Source organism: Kogia breviceps, chromosome 10 (genome assembly GCF_026419965.1).
Source record: "Kogia breviceps isolate mKogBre1 chromosome 10, mKogBre1 haplotype 1, whole genome shotgun sequence".
NCBI classification, from domain to species: domain Eukaryota; kingdom Metazoa; phylum Chordata; class Mammalia; order Artiodactyla; family Physeteridae; genus Kogia; species Kogia breviceps.
This window is the reverse complement of record NC_081319.1, coordinates 18,142,043-18,161,397: the sequence shown is the minus strand read 5'-3', so window position 1 is coordinate 18,161,397 and position 19,355 is coordinate 18,142,043. Positions and strand designations below refer to the sequence as shown.

Below are 19,355 nucleotides of genomic sequence, written 5' to 3'. Positions count from 1 at the left end.
GCACCTCCGACGGCCCAGTTAACTGGCCCAAGTCAAAATCCAGACCTCACCTTTGACTGCCCCCCTTCTCACTCTCCCCTGAGGTCCAATCCTTATTCAGTCCTGCCTCATCTACCCCTTAAACCTGACCACTAGTCTCCTTCCCCACTCTCACTGCCCTAGCTCAGGCTACAGCTGCCTTTTGCCTGGATCACTCACCTCCTAACTAGCCTTTCAGCCTGAGTCTGAGCTCTGCCCTCACCCCAGTTCATTCCGCACAATGTAACGTGATGGATCTTCCCAGAATCTAAATCTCACTGTGTCGCTCACACAGACACTCCATCGCTTAAACCCTTCAGCTGCTCCACACTCTCCCAGGACAAACCTCAAACATCTTCATGTTTGAGGAGGAGCTACAGAACTCTCCAGCCTCATTTCTTTCCTCTCATTCTTGTACCAAGATCCAACTGTTCTGAGCCTTCAAGCTCTTTAAAAGGGCCACATTCCTCTGTGCCTGTTGTCTGAAATGCCCTCCACCCCTGGCTCCCCATCTGCATCTGACCACCCCTTCCTGACCTTTCGGCTCTCAGCTTCAATTCTTCCTTCCCCAAGTGGTTTCCTATACCCCAAGACTAGGCATGTGGCCTCCTAGGTGCTCCCACAGCACCCATACTTCCCCCACTGTAGCTGCTGCTATCAGGCTATGGCATAACATTTTCCTTCTATCTATGTTCCCCACTAGAATCAGCTTCAAGGTGTTGTGTCCCTTGTTCACCAGAGTATCCCCACCAGCTATCTCAGTACCTGGCATAGAGTAGAGCTCAATAATTAGTGGTTGAAAAAAATAAATAATTCCGTTTCTACTTTCAGTGCTGATGTTTTACCTCTGCACATGAGTGACCCCCACTCCCACGGCTTTTGGCAGATAAACCAGGAACAAGAGAAAGCTAAAAGGAAGAGAGCTACACTGTTCTCAGGAATATAACCCTTAACCCCTACCAAAGCACATACACAGAGGAAGCAAAGCGGTACGAAACAACGATAAGGTCCTAAGTTTTCTAAAATTTTAAGATTCCAGTGCAGAAATGGCTCGGGTTTATCACAACTGAGGAAACTGAGGTCCAGGATTTATCAAATGAAACAAAACTACTAGGTGATGGAGTTGTTTCCCTCTACAAACTTTGCACATTAGTGTCCAAAGGGTTGCAAAGTAAGATTTCATTTGTTGCGGGGGGTGGGGGAAGAATACGAAAAAGCAGTGAAAAAACAAATGCACGGAGAGTATTAATCACAGTAAACCATCTATCAGTTCAATGTAAAAAGGTTCAGTGTTTCAAAGACATACATTTTATTTTTCCCCCATAAGTACCTACCTTAAAAAACTACACTAGAGAACACAAAGATACAGAACCTTCATGACAAGCTCAGACTTGTACTAAAGTTAGCTGGGATTTTAGATCTTAATTTCTTTTTTTAAAAAAATAGACAACCAAAACTTTTCCAAGCAGAAAAACAAAATAACACCATATTCTATCCCGTGTCATTTCAAATTACACCATGCATTAAAACCATAAAGTATCAAGTTTTCTTCAGGGGGCGTACACTTCTTGTATAATGAGGAACCAATTAGTTATTTTTTAAAAATACTATGCTATGGATATTATTCTATAAAGGAAAATGATTTATAGGGTACTATTATAAGTATTAAACATGGTACAAAATGATATGTGCAGTATTATTTCCACTGGTTTAAAAATGCACTGGAAAATAGAGAAAATACTAAAATACTAACTCTGGGTGCATTAGATGAAGTGATGGAGTGACTTGCTAAGGTCTTATGGTCCATGAGAGGCAGGGCTGGAACATATTTTACAGGACAAGTTTTTCCACCCCAGCTTAAACCAAAGGGTGTAAAATGCTAACCTTTCAGTAGGTCAGAACTACCAGTGCTACTGGTGAGTGCAGCCCACTGGAAAAGAAATGAGGGGAAGGGTGAAGTCTTTTATTGAATGTAGCTAAAAATGTCAATACAAATAAGTTAGAGCTAATTTACAGTTTGGTTCAAAAAGAAAGAAATGAAATGCTCCTTCAACTGGCTCTACTAGATACCATTCAATACAACAAATTTACTGTGCTCACAAGGGACTGTAATGGGCCCGACAGGTGCTCATTCACGTGGACTTTAAAATTTTAGAGGGAGACAGAGGTACGCCCAATGTGAGGCAGACAGGACATGTGCCGAAGTGATCTCTAAACCAAGCGCTCCGGGATTATCCCGGAGGAAGACAGAGAAATCCTTAATCCCTCGTCCTACAGGAAGAGGGCCCTAGAGCGCTCTACAGAGAGGGCTCCCCGCACACCGCCTCCCCCCGCCCCCCATACCATGGGCAAAGACAACGGCTTGTCTAGGTGGTACATCTGGAAAAACATGAAATCTGGAGCCAGAAGACCTGAGACTATCACAGACCCATCCCTTACAAGCTATATGACCTCAAGCAAACCACTCTGCATGCTGCCACCCAGGGTGTATTTGCTGCAGGGGCCACCACACTCAAAACTTCCAGTGAAGCTTACAGCAAAGGATGGCAGGAAGCGTTCCTTTTCAGAAAAATAATGTGCAGAGTCTATAACTCAAAAATGCAGGAGCTTCCGTTTTTAAGCTCTGCAAATGTGCTCTACAAGACACATATCACAAGGAAAACTAACTACGAAGCACTAAAGCAAAACTTACCACAGTTGTTGCCCTAACTTCATAAACTCGGTGTAAGAATGACTTTGCTACCCATATTCCAGTAAGTTTTTGCCAAAGTAAATGTCTGACTGTAAAAATGGAATGCTAGTCAGAATTTAGCACTTGCCTGGTATTTCAAATAAAATTTCACACAGTCATTATTATTATAATCAAAAACATCAAATAGAGACTAAGAAAAATGCAGAACTATTTTAATACATAAAAATAAGGTGCTAGATTTCACTAATAAACTGTATGGGAAAGAAATAAAATAGAAGGTGAAAAGTAAGGAAGAAATTAATTATGGAAATTATGGACATTTACCACAGTATTATTAATTCAGAGCCAAGAAAGTTCACAGTAAAGATGATACTGGAAAGTTCAATCATGCTGCGCTTGAAAAATTAAGAATAAATTTAGAAAATTTAATTAAAATTAGGCTCTCTTACTTCAAGGGGGAGGGGAAAATAGCTGGGCTAGACTAGAGTTAAAATGTAACACACAAAGTGAAAATGACACAGCTTATTTAGGGATAGGAAAGTTACAGTCAAATTGGTAAAGGGGAAAAATTTTTTTCCAAAGTAATTTGAACAGTTCCTGCTGGTTTTTCTCTTCTACCTTGCTCGCAATACATTAACATCTTTTTTAAAATTACTATTATCATAACAATGACTAGAAACCTAAGAATGTCGTTTCATTTCCTGCAACTTAAAACCTAGGGAAAAAAATTTTTTTAAGTGAAAAAAAGTCCTATTAATCCCCACATCAATTTGAGGGCGTATACCCTTCTAGTTCAATGAAATACGATCTTCTCTCAAGTCAATAAAGAATGCCACAAACAGAGCAAGGAGGCACTCACAGAAACGGGATCCTAGCACAACCGTCGATGCTCATTACATGCTTATAAAATCCTCACCCCGAAAGAAAAAAAGAAAAACCTAAACCCTCACAAATAGGCTATTTCAATTTAATTTTATTATGAAAACAACAGGAAATGGCAGCAGGGTGTTCGATAAGCTCAATTAGCAGGAGGATCAAATGAAGTGATGACATACCATCATGACCTCAGGGGTTAAAGATGCAATTTTCCATCTGGCGAAATCTAGATTTCCAACTCGAATGCTGACACCACCTGCTGTATGTTATCGGCGATATCTTGAGCAGTCCCTAAGCATTTTGCTTACAACAGGTAGAGCCTCAAGTTTTTTTTCTTATTTCACTCTGCAATATAACTGCTTCCCCATGAACAGAAATCAAAAATAAATTCTATATAATGCTTCACTCAAAACAGACATTAAATACCATCCTAAAGCATTCACTACCAATCACACTAATAGTAAAAATATCATGATCATTTTTCTTCTAAGTCACAAATGATGTTGTGCCATCTTTTTCTGTAGCACCTTAGAATTATTCCAGTCAAAGGCTCTCTTTGTATGTTCTCCATTAACAGTCTCTTGCTACTAAAATGGATATTTGGGGCACGTCTGATAAGAATCAGGTCTATAGAACACCCTTTACAAAATGAAAATTCACTGCATTTTTAAACTTGATATGCTCCCTTGAGTGAGGCAATGGCAAACAATTAAAAAACTTTTTACATACCAAGTTCAAGGAGGCCATTTGTAAATGTTCAGACCCTTAGATACATTTTATTAGGCTCTGAAGACTTTTGTTCTTCTACTCTGAATAAAGGATTCCGTAAGCCAGTGATTAACCAAAGAGGGCACAGCTCTCGTTGTGATTAGATTTGATTAGGTTTGTATCCTGTGATGTTTACCCATATGCCTGCACACACACATTCCCATTCACACCCCACTGTAATTAAACCACAGACACAGGTTCAGATAGACCAGTCTTGGGATTTCACGGAGGACAGTCAATAGCATAACAATGAAGAGTCACAACTGTCGGTTTCAACACATATTTTCCAGGTGGTACCAATTTTTTTCTAGGAAAATTAACCTTTTGGTCATCCGCACCTCCTCCCTAAGCAACTTCACCAAGTTCCCCGTGCTGATCCAGGACTTCTCAAGTGTTTGGTAGCTGTATGGGTTTGTCCCTGATTAAAACTTATCCTCCAGCTTATTTCATTTTCTTCCTCCCGGGTAAGTAGGTGTTCCAGAAATGGGAGCATGTAAAATTCGTAACGGAAAACTTACTTGGCTTTCTGAATCCACACACAGTAGTCTGAGATGTAGAGATCGTTTAGAATGTAAGCTGGGTCATTTTCCTGAAAAATCTTGTGAATGTCCAGTAGACACTTTAAAACTGCACTTTTACCTGAAGGAAATTGAAAAAACATCAAATCATCCTCAAGGAAAAACATCTGATTTTTTTTTTAAACCGAGAAATTCACACACTGAGGGGTAATATATTTATGGCAGCTCAGAGTTTTAATCATTTTTCGAATATTTTTCATATTCTTTTATTGCAAGAAATCGTATCAGTACTATTAAGTCCAAACCTCTTTATTTCTTTCCTTAAGAATTATGAAAAAATCTTTATACTCTATTGTTATAGCTGATTAATTGTGGTTACCTTAAAAATAACATAAAACATGAGCAGGTATGTTAAATGACAGCGAGAGAAGTTTCCTAAGTAAATGAGTATTTAAATGCATCATAACTTTAATTAGATAATGTTCTTCTAATTCAAGCTTTCAAAATACCATGGAAAATTATATTTTAGTTTTCAAATGTCTCTATTTCTTACATCAACATTTTTTGTCAAGGAATGATCTAGTACGAACTTCAATTTTTTCACCTTGAAGAACTGAAGAAAACTCAGACTGAAAACTAAAATATCATAGCCCTACTTCAAAAACAAGCTGACAAAACCACTTGGCAAAAAAGCCATCAAATACTGAAGTCTGGTTCAACCTAATTACTTCCTCCTGGTTGTTAAATGAACCTAATCTTAATTCAAACCCAAGCCTACAAAAGGAATCGCACAACTCAACAACAATTCCCTAGGCGTTCCAAACTTCAAGACAGTCCCTGAAATTTATTAACCATAAGGCAAATTACTAAATCTACAGTAGTACCACTTCCTTAGATCTGTGAAATATGGCATTTTCAGTTTCACTGTTTTTTTTTTTTTTTTTGGTACGCGGGCCTCTCACTGTCGTGGCCTCTCCCGTTGCGGAGCACAGGCTCCGGACGCGCAGGCCCAGCGGCCATGGCTCACGGGCCCAGCCGCTCCACGACATGTGGGATCTTCCCGGACCGGGGCACGAACCCGCGTCCCCTGCATCGGCAGGCGGATTCTCAACCACTGCGCCACCAGGGAAGCCCAGTTTCACTGTTTTATTCTTATCTTTATTGTCCTAAAACATGAAAATACTGCATACTGATTTCGTGAAGACACTGGGTGTGCTTTCATTGGCATTTCCCACTTGACTTCTAGATGTGATATAAAAGGATCATGAGCTACCCAATGACATCACAAGATGCCAAAATTGCTGTCACTAAATTTTTCACACAATTAACACTAGAAAGTGAGCTTCATGAGAGCAGGGACTTCTGTTTTATTTAGTCATTAATCCCCAATACCTAGAACAGAACCTTGTAGCAGTACATTTTCAATTTAAGTATTTTAAAGATGGATGAATGAATGAATGACACAGTAATCACCTGCTTAAACCCTCACAATGTCTTCCATCCCCTAGCCTCACACACCAAGCCCTGACGATTTTTCTCTGGAAATGCCTCTTGTAGCTGCCCTTTCCCCACCACTAGCGGACCACCCATCCTCACTCATGCTGAGATTATAAATCCTTCCGTGACCCTCGGACTCTCTCCCGCTGAGCCCTCTGACATTGCATTTTGATGCACTGCTTTCATCAAGGGCCCTCCCTGCGCTTGCTTTCAAGGCTCTATGGACTTGTCTGTGGCCCATTGCTCAACTGCTTCCCTACACCTGGAAGGCCTTTTCCTCTCTGTTCCACCTAGAGGGATCCTAGCCTGCCTTCACAGCCCAGCTCAAGTCTTCATCCTGCAGGAAGCCTGGACTGACTTCCCTAATCATCATATCTCTTACTAAACCCTGCAAAGGAGAGAAGTGGAAAGGAAACTCGGCTGATTCTCCTCGTAACCTCTTTACTCACTTCACAGAAGGAGAAACTGAGGCTCAAGGACCATTAAGAGACAGTGCCATTGAGTGGAGGGCCCAGGATACAAATTCTGAATTTACTGACTCCCGAAGCGACCCGCTATGCTACCCATGTGTTCTTGGGTCATTGGGTCTACATCACGTTTTTATTATTTGAGTTAGACAGGTAGTAAGTTCAAAAAGGGGGCCATGTATTTTTCAAAAATTTTCACTATGTGGCTTCCTCATACACAGAGGGGAGGAATGTCAATAAACGCTCCACTGCTCAACGGGTTAAAAGAAATACTTAGAAGGCCTAAAACTACACTTGGTTAAGTAAAGGTCTTTGTGTCTATCAAACTGGCTCAGGCAACTACATGTAATGATGAGTGGGGATCCCCCCATCCCCCAGGCCCAGAAGGCAGAGTATGATGACAGGAGGAGAGACTACAATCAAAACTCACTATGGAGAACAGTATGGAGGTTCCTTATAAAACTACAGATAGTACTACCGTACGACCCAGCAATCCCACTACTGGGCGTATACCCTGAGAAAACCATAATTCAAAAAGAGTCACGTACCACAGTGTTCACTGCAGCTCCATTTACAATAGCCAGGACACGGAAGCAACCTAAGTGTCCATCATCAGATGAACAGATAAAGAAGATGTGGCACATATATACAATGGAATATTACTCAGCCATAAAAAGAAACAAAACTGAGTTATTTGTAGTGAGGTGGATAGACCTGGAGTCTGTCACACAGAGTGAAGTAAGTCAGAAGGAGAAAAACAAATACTGTATGCTAACACATATATATGGAATCTAAGAAAAAAAAAAAGGTCATGAAGAGCCTAGGGGTGAGATGGGAATGGAGGCGCAGACCTACCAGAGAATGGACTTGGTGGGAAGCAGCCGCGTAGCACAAGGAGATCACCTCTGTGCTTTGTGACCACCTAGAGGGGTGGGATAGAGAGGGTGGGAGGGAGGGAGATGCAAGAGGGAAGAGATATGGGAACATATGTATATGTATAGCTGATTCACTTTGTTGTAAAGGAGAAACTAACACACCATTGTAACGCAATTATACTCCAATAAAGATGTTAAAAAAAAAAACCTCACAAAACTGATGAAACCAAGTTAGCCGTGTTATCCAAAGAGAAAAAAATCAAGGGAGAACTAACTAAACTGTGAGAATTTTTGGAACAGTTTATATTGCAACAGAGAAAAAATATCAGGGCAAGCATATGCCAATTTCTTACTTTCTCTCTCTCTCTCTCTCTCTCTCTCTCTCTCTCTCTCTCTCTCTCTCTCGCTTGTTTGTTGGGAGGGGGGCAGGGGGCTTTATGACAACTACTAACTTAAAGTTTTAAAAGTCAGCCATAGGTCTTTACCCCAAAAATAAACTATTCACTTGAACCTTGTATAAGCTCCTCTACAGCGTGATGGCCCTGAATACCGCCTCTCGAGGACATGCCTTACTAACAGAAGTGGGTTAACAGAAAATGCAGGACTTGGAGCTGGGCCTCACAGCAAATAATTCAGTAAGTGAAGAAACGGGGTAGGTATGCCAGCTTGGAGGGCGGTGTGAAAAGGAGCAGAGTGGGACTTAAAACAGGGTAGGTTTTGGGGGCACAACAGAAAAAGACCATTTAGGTGGAGCAGACGGTTCCAGGAGAAGAACAAAGGGAGTACACGGGCGAGCCTGGGAGAAGCCAGGCTGTGACAGAGAGCAGGAGATGAACGCAGTCAGGCAGGACTGCGGGGACAACACCTAAAGGCAGATGTGCACGGCAGCGACAGAAGACCCTACACATCAGAGAGTTTTCTGAAAACGAGTGTGGAATTAAGGTCACATATTTAATGAGAACCCATTGCATCCGTTACCTAATGAAATTAGAGGAGCTCTTTTCTATTGATACTTGCTAGACGGGATGCTGCCCAATTCATGAATCACTGAATAAAGCCAACTAAATCTTTAAATTAAAAAAAATGTTCCTAGTTTCGTTTTGCGGACATGCCTAAAGTGAGGTTGTCCCTTGCTAAGGGCCACAGGTGAGTTGAAATCTTCCAGTTATCACAAAATAACAACAACAATAATTATAGCAACGCCCAAAGTAATCAATTTTTAAAATTTAAAGTGAAGCTGGGCTTCCCTGGTGGCACAGTGGTTGAGAGTCCGCCTGCCGATGCAGGGAACACGGGTTCGTGCCCCGGTCCGGGAAGATCCCACGTGCCGCGGAGCAGCTGGGCCCGTGAGCCATGGCCGCTGAGCCTGCGTGCTCCGTGGCGGGAGAGGCCACAGCAGTGAGAGGCCCGCGTACCACAAAAAATAAATAAATAAATAAATAATAAAAAATAAATAAAGTGAAGCTGCATTGTACTTACATGTTTTGATCCCTATTTTCTTAAAAAAAAAAAAAAGACAAATACACATGGAAATAAACTGTTAAACATAAATACCCCCAAATGATATTAATAGTATTTGTCTCTATAGTCACTGAACAAATATGTGAGCACCTGATGTGTACCAAGCATTGTTTCACACATGGGATTACAATTATTCTTCTTTAAACTTTGCCCTATTTTCAAAATTCTCCACAATAAACATTTATTTATTTAACAAAAAGTCAGACATTCCTGACTACATAGCTAACCCTTAAAATACTGACAAAGAATGTTAACATTTTAAAATTCCTATTTCAATTTTGTTTACTTTGTATTTTTGCACAACTGAGAAGCAATATTTAGATCAGGTGATTCTAGAAAATCACATGCGAGGCACTTTTGAAAGAGAAAGTTATGCATTCTTCAAAAGCTTGTGTTTTCATTCTCAAACTATTTTCAGTGTGCTATGTGACAAATAAGGTAAAAGAAAACTAGGCTCCAGGCAGCTGACACTCTAGAACACAAAGTACATTAAAACCATCCTGCCCCCAACATTGTGTGCTGTTACCCCAAGGCCATACTTGACCTCGTGTGTTCCCACTAAATCACCATAGGTGATTACAGCATCAATAGATGATTACATTACAGCCAAGAAGCTCAGGAAGCATGCAGCTTTTTTTTTTTTTTTTTTTTTTTAAACATCTCTCTTGCACCGACTGCTCCTTCTCTCAGGTTGCCAACCACTTATCCAACAGCTACCAGCAAAGGAAAGAGCTGGCCCTCCTCCAGGCTGTCACACAGCCAGTGGTTAGAAGAAGGGGACTCAGTGTACCTGCCTCCTGTGGGGCTGTATCCAGTCACGGGCTCGTCACACATCCCATGCGCCTAAAAAACTGCTCAGGCCTAAATCCGAGAGAATCATTTCTGCTCAAAGGCACTGCAGGAAAGTGACCGTTTTTTGCCAGCTCACTGCCTGGTCCAGAGCAGGAAAAAGCAGGTACCTTGCACAGTAACCATGGTAACTATTTTCACCACAGAGATGCAATAACAGGCCTCTCCAAAGAGTTAGGGATTCTCCATGCTCAGTCTCGTCCTCACTGAAGCCAACCCTATCCATGGAGCGAAGACTTCTGACACCAAGATCTCTCCAAGGGAGTCTAAAACCAGTGAAGGCAGTTTAAAACTAGTAACCTGGCATATAAATGACAAGTGCTATGAACGTTTTACCTCAGGGAAAATGGCTGTCTAATGACAACAGAGAAACATAATAACAACATTAAAAACAAAAAGGATGATAGTAACAAGCAGGTAGGCAGTAAACAGTATTTAATACAGTCTCTGGCTACGCATTCTCCAGCTTTTCTTTAAAGGGAACGTAAACTAAGAAAAATGTGCTTTCCTGTTCTGGACAGATGTGGCATCTCAGGTTAATGTATCTTAAACCAGAGACAAGATTGAGCTGTTCTAAGTTAGAACCCACTGGCTATTTGAAATCTTCCTATTAGCCGACGAGGTCTGGCCATGATCACTCACTGACAGACCAGCTCATGGTTGAAGACTCTTAAGAAATGGCTCCCATCTCTAGGAGATTAACAGGATAGTGGATGTTTTCACTGGCTAAAAGCCAGCATAGAAAAAAAATATATATAAACTGCTAACTCTATATAGCAAGAGCTGAATTTCTTTTCAACTCTTGGTACATTATAGCAATGATATGGCTGTGGTTTTCAGGGTATCTATTTCTGTCCTGGAGAGTTTGAGCCATACAAGACAAGAAGCCAAAAAGAGTAAAGGAAAAAGAGGCGGTTATTGAAAACACCTGGAGGAAAGCACTACTTGGTCTTCATTTGTAAAATCATCTCAGAATGAAAGCCAACAGGGCTATCATCCTAAAATGCATTAACTTAGTAGATATCTGGCTAGAATTCTGGGATTTTTGATGAGACCACATTATCAGGAGGGATAATTCATGAATTATTCTTAACATTAATTTTCAGAGATCATCTGACCATAAAAAGAGATGACAGAAGAACTGTGTCAAATTAATCCAAGTTAAGAGAATCGAAGTGTGGTAATTTGCTTCAATATCGGGCCCTGTCAGGAAGTAGAATAAAGTCCAGTCCCTAACAATTAACACAAACATGCGTTAAATTTAACTTTATGAAAGCTTCTCAGTCTGTTTAGTATTTTTATCCTCAACTTCCTCGGATGCCATTTAAGCTCTTACATTTTGGGGCTGTAATAAGAAACAAATACTGGAAGCCATGATAGTTGTTATTTTGAGCACAAATTCACAGCCCTAAGTAAATTTTTAGATTCCTCTTTGCTATTAAAATTACATAGACTATCTGTAGAGCCACAGACAAAATCAACACAAAGCAAACATACACTTTGTAAGTGTTCCCTCTGCCTGGAATGCACAACCCTCAACCCAAAGCTAACTTACCATCAAGTCTCAAAATGAGCATATACTTCCTTAGGAACTGGCTTCCCACTCGCCCAATCCCTACCCCGACCCAAGCCGGCTGGAGTTGTTTCATAACGCCTGCCACACTGTCCCTTACGGTAGTTAATAGCTACCCACTTCTGCTGCACCAACTACTCTCCATATACTGCATCACTGAACCCTACTAAGGTTGGTGACCTCTTGCTCATTTCACACATGAGAAAACTGAGACTCAATGTAATGAAAGAGTTGGCCAAGATCACAGCTGGGTGTGACCTTGCTTGGCCAAGCAACAGTCAGGATGAAAACAGGTAAGTCTGCCTCCCAGCCACTGCGTAACATATAGCGTCACTATTTATCACATTGTGTGGCAACCTCCTTGACAGGAGAGAACACGGCTTCTCATCTGTCTTCCCGGGTCTAGGACAATGTCTGGCAAACTGTAGGATCTTGTTCAGTAAAGGCTGGCTGTTAATGTAGCCTGGCGCACACAGAACCTAAGTTTCAAAGCACCTGGTCAAATTGCTCAGTTAACACGTACTAGTTGTAACACCTTTGTGATCTGTACACTTAAGCCATGACGTCATGACAGATGTGGGGTATACAATGGGTTTGCCTCCCCTTTGACTTCTATTCCCTGACAAGAAAAGGATGTAGCTGTACCAACTTTCTTCTATGACCACACCATCAGAAGTTCAAATAATGAATTTAACCCACGGCTGCTTTTTGCCTTTTCTGCTCTAACAATCCCTGCCAGATTTGTTGGTTTGAAAGGACAGCTTGGACATTCACTCTATCCTCCTCCTTAAGTCACCTGTCAAAGCAGTGGTTGTGTCAGTTTAGAAATACATGGCCAGATGTCATCAAAATTACGTAATGGCAGCATGACTAATTTTTCTTCAGACAGTTAAGAGTGAGGCACCCAAGTTCAAGGTAGAACATTAAAAAAAAAATTCCCATCTATACAGTAAGTATAAAAGTAGAAAGGTTAAGAAGTTGAACATGCATGGAAAAAAGCTCTTGAAACAGTTGCAATGTAGACCTGAATTTCTTTTTAAAAAAAATCCATAAGCACCTAAAACTTCTTAATTCTGTGGATAAAATTTCATTTCAACTATTCCACCTTACGAATACAGCATGTATCTCAATGCCTGGTAGCTCAATTTAAAATAAATTCTTTGCATTGCTGCTTTAATTAAGACTATTATACTTCATTTTCCCAGGAGCTATTACTTAATATGAAAAGTTCTGACTTTTTTTTTTTGGAATTAGCTTAGTTTCCAATTGGGAAAACTAAGACTGTACATGCAGTCAGAGAGAAGAAACATATATAGGAAGAAAGACAACTGGATTCCTTAAATGGCTCATAAAAGGGAAAAACAAACCCAGTCCAACCAGACTTAACGAGTCCCTTTTGGTGATGGGAAATACTGACCAGGTCAAGGTAAAAGGAAAAAAAAACCAAAGCCTTTCTCAACAACCTCACTGTATCACAGTTGAGGATGTCTGTGACGGCTGAATGGTTTACATACTGGGAGAACTGAGTTACGCTTCTTTACATTTTAATCAGTGTACAGAAAATAGAATCTAGTAAAGATGATTACATATCTCTATCTACATGTAAGTTTAATTTATATTAAAAAATTACATGAAAACTTTGATTATGAAATTAAGGTCTTAGAATTCTAGTCCCAAAATTCTAAAAGGCTAAGGAAAGATCATTAAAAAGCTACACATAAATAATCTTGTGCAGTTCTTAGCTAATTTCTTTACGAAGTAAAAATAACAATGATAACTCTTGCACTGTGGAACAGTTGTACAGCCCAGAATCTGCTTGCCCTTGGTGTCATTTCTTAGCTGTTTGGTACTTAAAATCTGAATCTGTTTCCACGTCTGTAAATGGAGAGGGGAAATTCTTCAGAACTGCTGTGGGAATTCAGCGAGACAAGGACATGTAAGCACTTTACAGACAACAAGAGAAGGAGGACATCAGGTCATATAGGATCAAGGGCCCCGGGACTCCCTTGACTAGCTCCTACCCTCCTACCTGCAAAGCACGTGCCAACATACTCCTTCCTCCTCCGCACCAGTGCTGGCAACCCAGTCCACACCCAGCACCTGTCCCCAAACTACTCGGCTTCAGGTGAGAATGGAGGTCTCCTCTATTCTCCACACCTCGAATCTCACCCCCTGCAATGACTCTACCCTTGGTGTTTCTGCCAGATCAATGTGACTCCATGGGCCTGTCACAGACCCCAACGCCAGACTCTGCAGTGGTCCCTCACTGAATGAGACCTAGTCTCTTCAGAGAAAGACAAATCCTGTATGGTATCACTTATATGTGACATCTAAAGACACACACTCACAGACAGAGAGAACAAACTAGTGGTTACCAGTGGGGAGAGGGAAGGGGGAGGGGCAAGATACGGGTAGGGGAGCAAGCAGTACAAACTATTATGTATCAAATAAGCTACAAGGATATATTGTACAACACGGGGAATATGGCCAATATTTTGTAATAACTCTAAATGGAACGTAGCCTTTAAAAATTATTTTTTAAAAAAAATCAGACCTAGTCTCCTTAGGAAGCGCTGCAGGCTCTCCACCGTGCTCTCCAACACACCATTCCCGCCTCTTCCTTCAACTCCCCTCACAGTCCAGGCCTCCAGACAAAGCAGAATATTTGTCATTTCTTAACATGTAACTCTTTTCTTTTCCTCTCCCTGATTTTCTTTACTCTCTGCTTTCTCAGGAAATACCTTCCTCCACCTCTTTTCTAAATCCTACACATTCTTGAAGTAATAAGGGCCGTGCACCTCATGCATCAGGCTGTTTGCTTCTGCTGTCTAGCCCCTCCCCTCCCCTGTATCAAAAGCACCCTTTGGAGTCCGAGTGAGGTATGGTACTGGAATCCTGGGACTCATCCCCTCCACCCGGACCAGGCTAAGCTGAGGAGGGTAGCAATACAAAAGCAAGTAGAAAGAGAGGTAAGGGATCTGGGTTTTGTTCTGTTCTGCTTTTTTAAGGTTCCTGGTCATAGTCACTTAAGAGAATACAGGACCTCCACCTCCTTCCCCACCTCATCTAGGCACCCACACCAGGGTGAGACTGGGTCTCAAGCTGCGATGGAAGGAGCAGAGACCCGGTACAAGGCCTCACTGCAGCTGGAAATGGGCAGGACCAAGAGGGTGTGAGAAATCAGGCTGGCACTTAGCTTGCTTTAGAGTTGAAATCATAAGACAGTATGGTACTGGCACAAAAACAGAAATATAGATCAATGGAACAGGATAGAAAGCCCAGAGATCAACCCACACACATATGGTCATCTTATCTTTGATAAAGGAGGGAAGGATATACAGTGGAGAAAAGACAGCCTCTTCAATAAGTGGTGCTGGGAAAACTGGACAGCTACCTGTAAAAGTATGAAATTAGAACACTCCCTAACACCACACACAAAAATAAACTCAAAATGGGTTAAAGACCTAAATGTAAGGCCAGACACTATCAAACTCTTAGAGGAAAACATAGGCAGAACACTCTATGACATAAATCACAGCAAGATCCTTTTTGACCCATCTCCTAGAGAAATGGAAATAAAAACAAAAATAAACAAATGGGATCTAATGAAACTTAAAAGCTTTTGCACAACAAAGGATACCATAAACAAGACCAAAAGACAACCCTCAGAATGGGAGAAAATAGTTGCAAATGAAGCAGCTGACAAAGGATTAATCTCCAAAAATTTATAAACAACTCATGCAGCTCAATAACAAAAAAACAAACAACCCAATCCAAAAATGGGCAGAAGAACTAAATAGACATTTCTCCAAAGAAGATATACAGATTGCCAACAAACACATGAAAGAATGCTCAACCTCATTAATCATTAGAGAAATGCAAATCAAAACTACAATGAGATATCATCTCACACCAGTCAGATTGGCCATCATCAAAAACTCTAGAAACAATAAATGCTGGAGAGGGTGTGGAGAAAAGGGAACCCTCTTGCACTGCTGTTGGGAATGTAAATTGATACAGCCACTATGGAGAACAGTATGGAGGTTCCTTAAAAAACTACAAATAGAACTACCATACGACCCAGCAATCCCACTACTGGGCATATACCCTGAGAAAACCATAATTCAAAAAGAGTCATGTACCAAAATGTTCATGGCAGCTCTATTTACGATAGCCAGGACATGGAAGCAACCTAAGTGTCCATCAACAGATAAATGGATAAAGAAGATGTGGCACATATATACAACAGAATATCACTCAGCCATAAAAAGAAATGAAACTGAGTTATTTGTAATGAGGTGGATAGACCTGGAGTCTGTCATACAGAGTGAAGTAAGTCAGAAGGAGAAAAACAAATACTGTATGCTAACACATATATATGGACTCTAAGAAAAAAAAAATCATGAAGAGATTAGTGGTAGGACAGGAATAAAACACAGACTTACTAGAGAATGGACTTGAGGAAGGGTAAGCTGGGACGAAGTGAGAGAGTGGCAGGGACATATATACACTACCAAATATAAAACAGATAGCTAGTAGGAAGCAGCCGCATAGCACAGGGAGTTCACCTCTGTGCTTTGTGACCACCTAGAGGGGTGGGATAGGGAGGGTGGGAGGGAGGGTGACGCAAGAGGGAAGAGATATGGAAACATATGTATATGTATAACTGATTCACTTTGTTGTAAAGGAAAAACTAACACACTATTGTAAAACAGTTATACTCCAATAAAGATGTTTAAAAAAAAAAAAAAAAAAAGAGTTGAAATCATGACCTGGGTGCCCAGATATGCCATGGCTCTTACAGTATCACATTAAATCTTCACATCATTGTTCACATTCAAACTTTTGAGCAATTTTATATTAAAGATCATGACTTTCTACTTCTTTTTAAGTCCCTAAAGGTGGCAACGCTACATATGCACATGGCAGCAACAGGCTACTGATGGAGCATGTACGTCTCCAGTTCACACAGGCCTCACTGCTCCCATGTTTCTTCAACTATGCCACCCTCATTCACTCGCCTGATTGGTCAAGTAGGCATCTGTGTTTCTTCTAATGTTGAAGGACCTACTCTAACAGGAACGAACTAGTTCAGGTCTGTCTCATCCTGTGGGGAGGACAAAAACAGCTGACAGGATCCCCTTCAATACTTGCTCCTATCTAGAATGGAAGGCAGCCAAAGACTCTGGCTCACTTGGAGAGGGCTCCCCTCCAATCCCGTACACAGCTGACGTTGAACAACGAAGGGATTAATCCGCGTGTAACTTATAGGCAGCCTCTGTATCTGCAGTTCCACCCCATCCACAGATTCAACCAGCCACGGACAGTGTAGCACTACAGAATTTCCTACTCAAAAAAATCCACCTAGGCGTGGACCTGCCCACGATCAAACCCACGTTGTTCGAGGGTCAACTTCATGTATACCTATAGCAAAGGGAGGCACATTTTTTTCTCTGAAGAGCCAGAGAGTAAATATTTTGCCTTTGCAGGCCACATAATCTGTTGCAACTACTCAACAACTCTGCCATTATATCACAAAAGCAGCCAAAACAATACCCAAGTGAAGGAGGATGACTGTGTTCCAATAAAGCTTTATTTATGGGCACCAGAATTTGACGTTCATATAATTTAAATGTGTCATGAAATGCTATTTTCCTTTTGATTTTTTTCAACATTTGAAGATGTAAAAAGCATTTTTAACTCACAAGCCATACAGCACGGATTTGGCCTGTGGGTGGTAGTTAAGGTATTTTCTTAAGGGATTTTTCTCCTTTGTGTATTACAAATACTTATATTTTGTATACTATCTTTTGTCTTATCATTCCTGTTACACAATAAACTCAAGAGCCAAGGTCAAGTCATATATAGTCTCATAACTCTTTGCTGATTCTCTTTTAATGCCTTGCACTGAGAAGGGATTTGAGTTGTCTGTTGAATAAATATCTGCTTGCGTGTTATTTTTCAGTATTAATTCCTATTGAAAGAAACCCTAACTTGCAAAAATAGGATTCTTCCATGATTTGCATTTAACATATAAAGTATTATTCAACTCACTTCATCTAGGTCTCAGTATCACCATGCAACAGGACTTTCACTCACTGGGGGTAAATTTGTCTAAAATATACACATTTTCCTGCCTTTATCTGCTTACTTAAAGAAAGTAAACTTACAGTTACTTCCTTAAAAATTCAGATCAATAAAAAAAAATCTCTAAACTGACTTTAGATTTATTAAAAGAGGCACTAACCATAGAAGTTCTTTTAAAAGCCATAATATCAAACCATGTAGCTCACCTCCTGGGGGTTCTTTTATACCGCTCAGCTCAGAAACGAACAAAAAGTCTTACACAAATAGTACAGGAAATACAATGTGGATTTAAATTGGATATATGTATGTATATACATACGTACACGCACAGACATATATGTAAATATTTAAGAGATCAGCAGTGGATTTTGAGCCATCACCCACCCGTAAGATACTTTAAGTGATTTTTTGGAGCAGAAGAACCATAAGAACTTAATCATTTGTGGCAATTAAAACGCATTTGTACACCATACAGGAAATGCTGCCCCCTAGAGAGTACTTTAAGGGAACAAAGAATGTTTTATACAAATGTAACCCAGTGATTACGACGTGAGCAATCTAAAAAAATTTTAGAGATTAACAACATCTAATGATTAACAGGATCCTTAGAGGAAACAAGTGTCTATGGAGTTGATCGGAATTTGGTTTTCCTCCCTTTAATGTTTATGCGCATACACAGCATCCTTCCATACAAAAGTGTACGTATAAACCCACAAATGCTCTGAGGGTAAATAATACAGACAGATACCAAGAAGGTGCCAATTTAAGACTCGGAACCCAGATTTAGGCTCTGATGAAGAGGTGTGAGTAAAAGATATTTGCTTTGCCTGGTGGAAGAAACCCAGGAGAGTGAGGCCAAAGACGGGCACATGGGGACCTCCCAGCAGAGTCCTACTCTTTCCCACACACGTTCCAGCTGCAGCTCCCACGCTTCAGGGCTCCGAAGCCCCTCCTTTCTTAGGTTAGCTGCTACGCAAGTAAGCAGTCAGGAAAAGCAGGTACCAAAAGTGCTTCAATATTTGATCTGAATTCCACGCTACTGAAAATTCCTGAAAGCACTAGGCTTATTCCATTCTTTGAGAAACTTTAACTGTGATGGGGAATTGACTAGGAAATGAAAAGTTCAAGCACAACTTAGAATGAAGAAGAAAACTGAAAGAATGATCATCTCCTGGTTGGGGAGCAGGGAATTAAGTGATCATATTAGGGAAGCAGAGAAATCACTTCTGGAGACCAGCTGACTCAGGTAGGAAAGGAACTGTCAACTAGTTTTAGAGGTGTAGAGCAAATCTCAGGGTCAGAGAGCCTATCAACTCCCAAGTTTCACTGATGAAATCATGCTCCTCTATGAACTGCCTCATGCCCCGCACTCACCATATTTAGAACACTTCTCCTACCCTCCTATGTCCAATACGACCCATCCTTCAAGTCCCAGTTCAAATCTCACGTCCCAAATGAAGCTTTCTCTGATCCCCAGTGAAATGTCACCTCTCCCTGTTTGGAACTACTTAGCTGGCATTCCGCCTAAGGTGCTCACCACTGCCTACGCTCTATTTTACTTGTGATGGACATCTTAGCTCCCCTACTCACGCACGTGCTCCCAAACACAGTACC

The 19,355-nt window shown here is 40.9% G+C and overlaps 1 protein-coding gene across 1 annotated transcript in view; it reads right to left on the bottom strand.

The window, feature by feature from the left end:
* SHQ1 (SHQ1, H/ACA ribonucleoprotein assembly factor) overlaps nucleotides 1-19,355 on the bottom strand; it is a 94,021-nt gene that overhangs the window by 33,068 nt on the left and 41,598 nt on the right. The window contains 1 exon segment of the mRNA XM_059077918.2: nucleotides 4,873-4,993. Within this exon segment, the coding sequence (XP_058933901.1) occupies nucleotides 4,873-4,993 (121 nt within the window).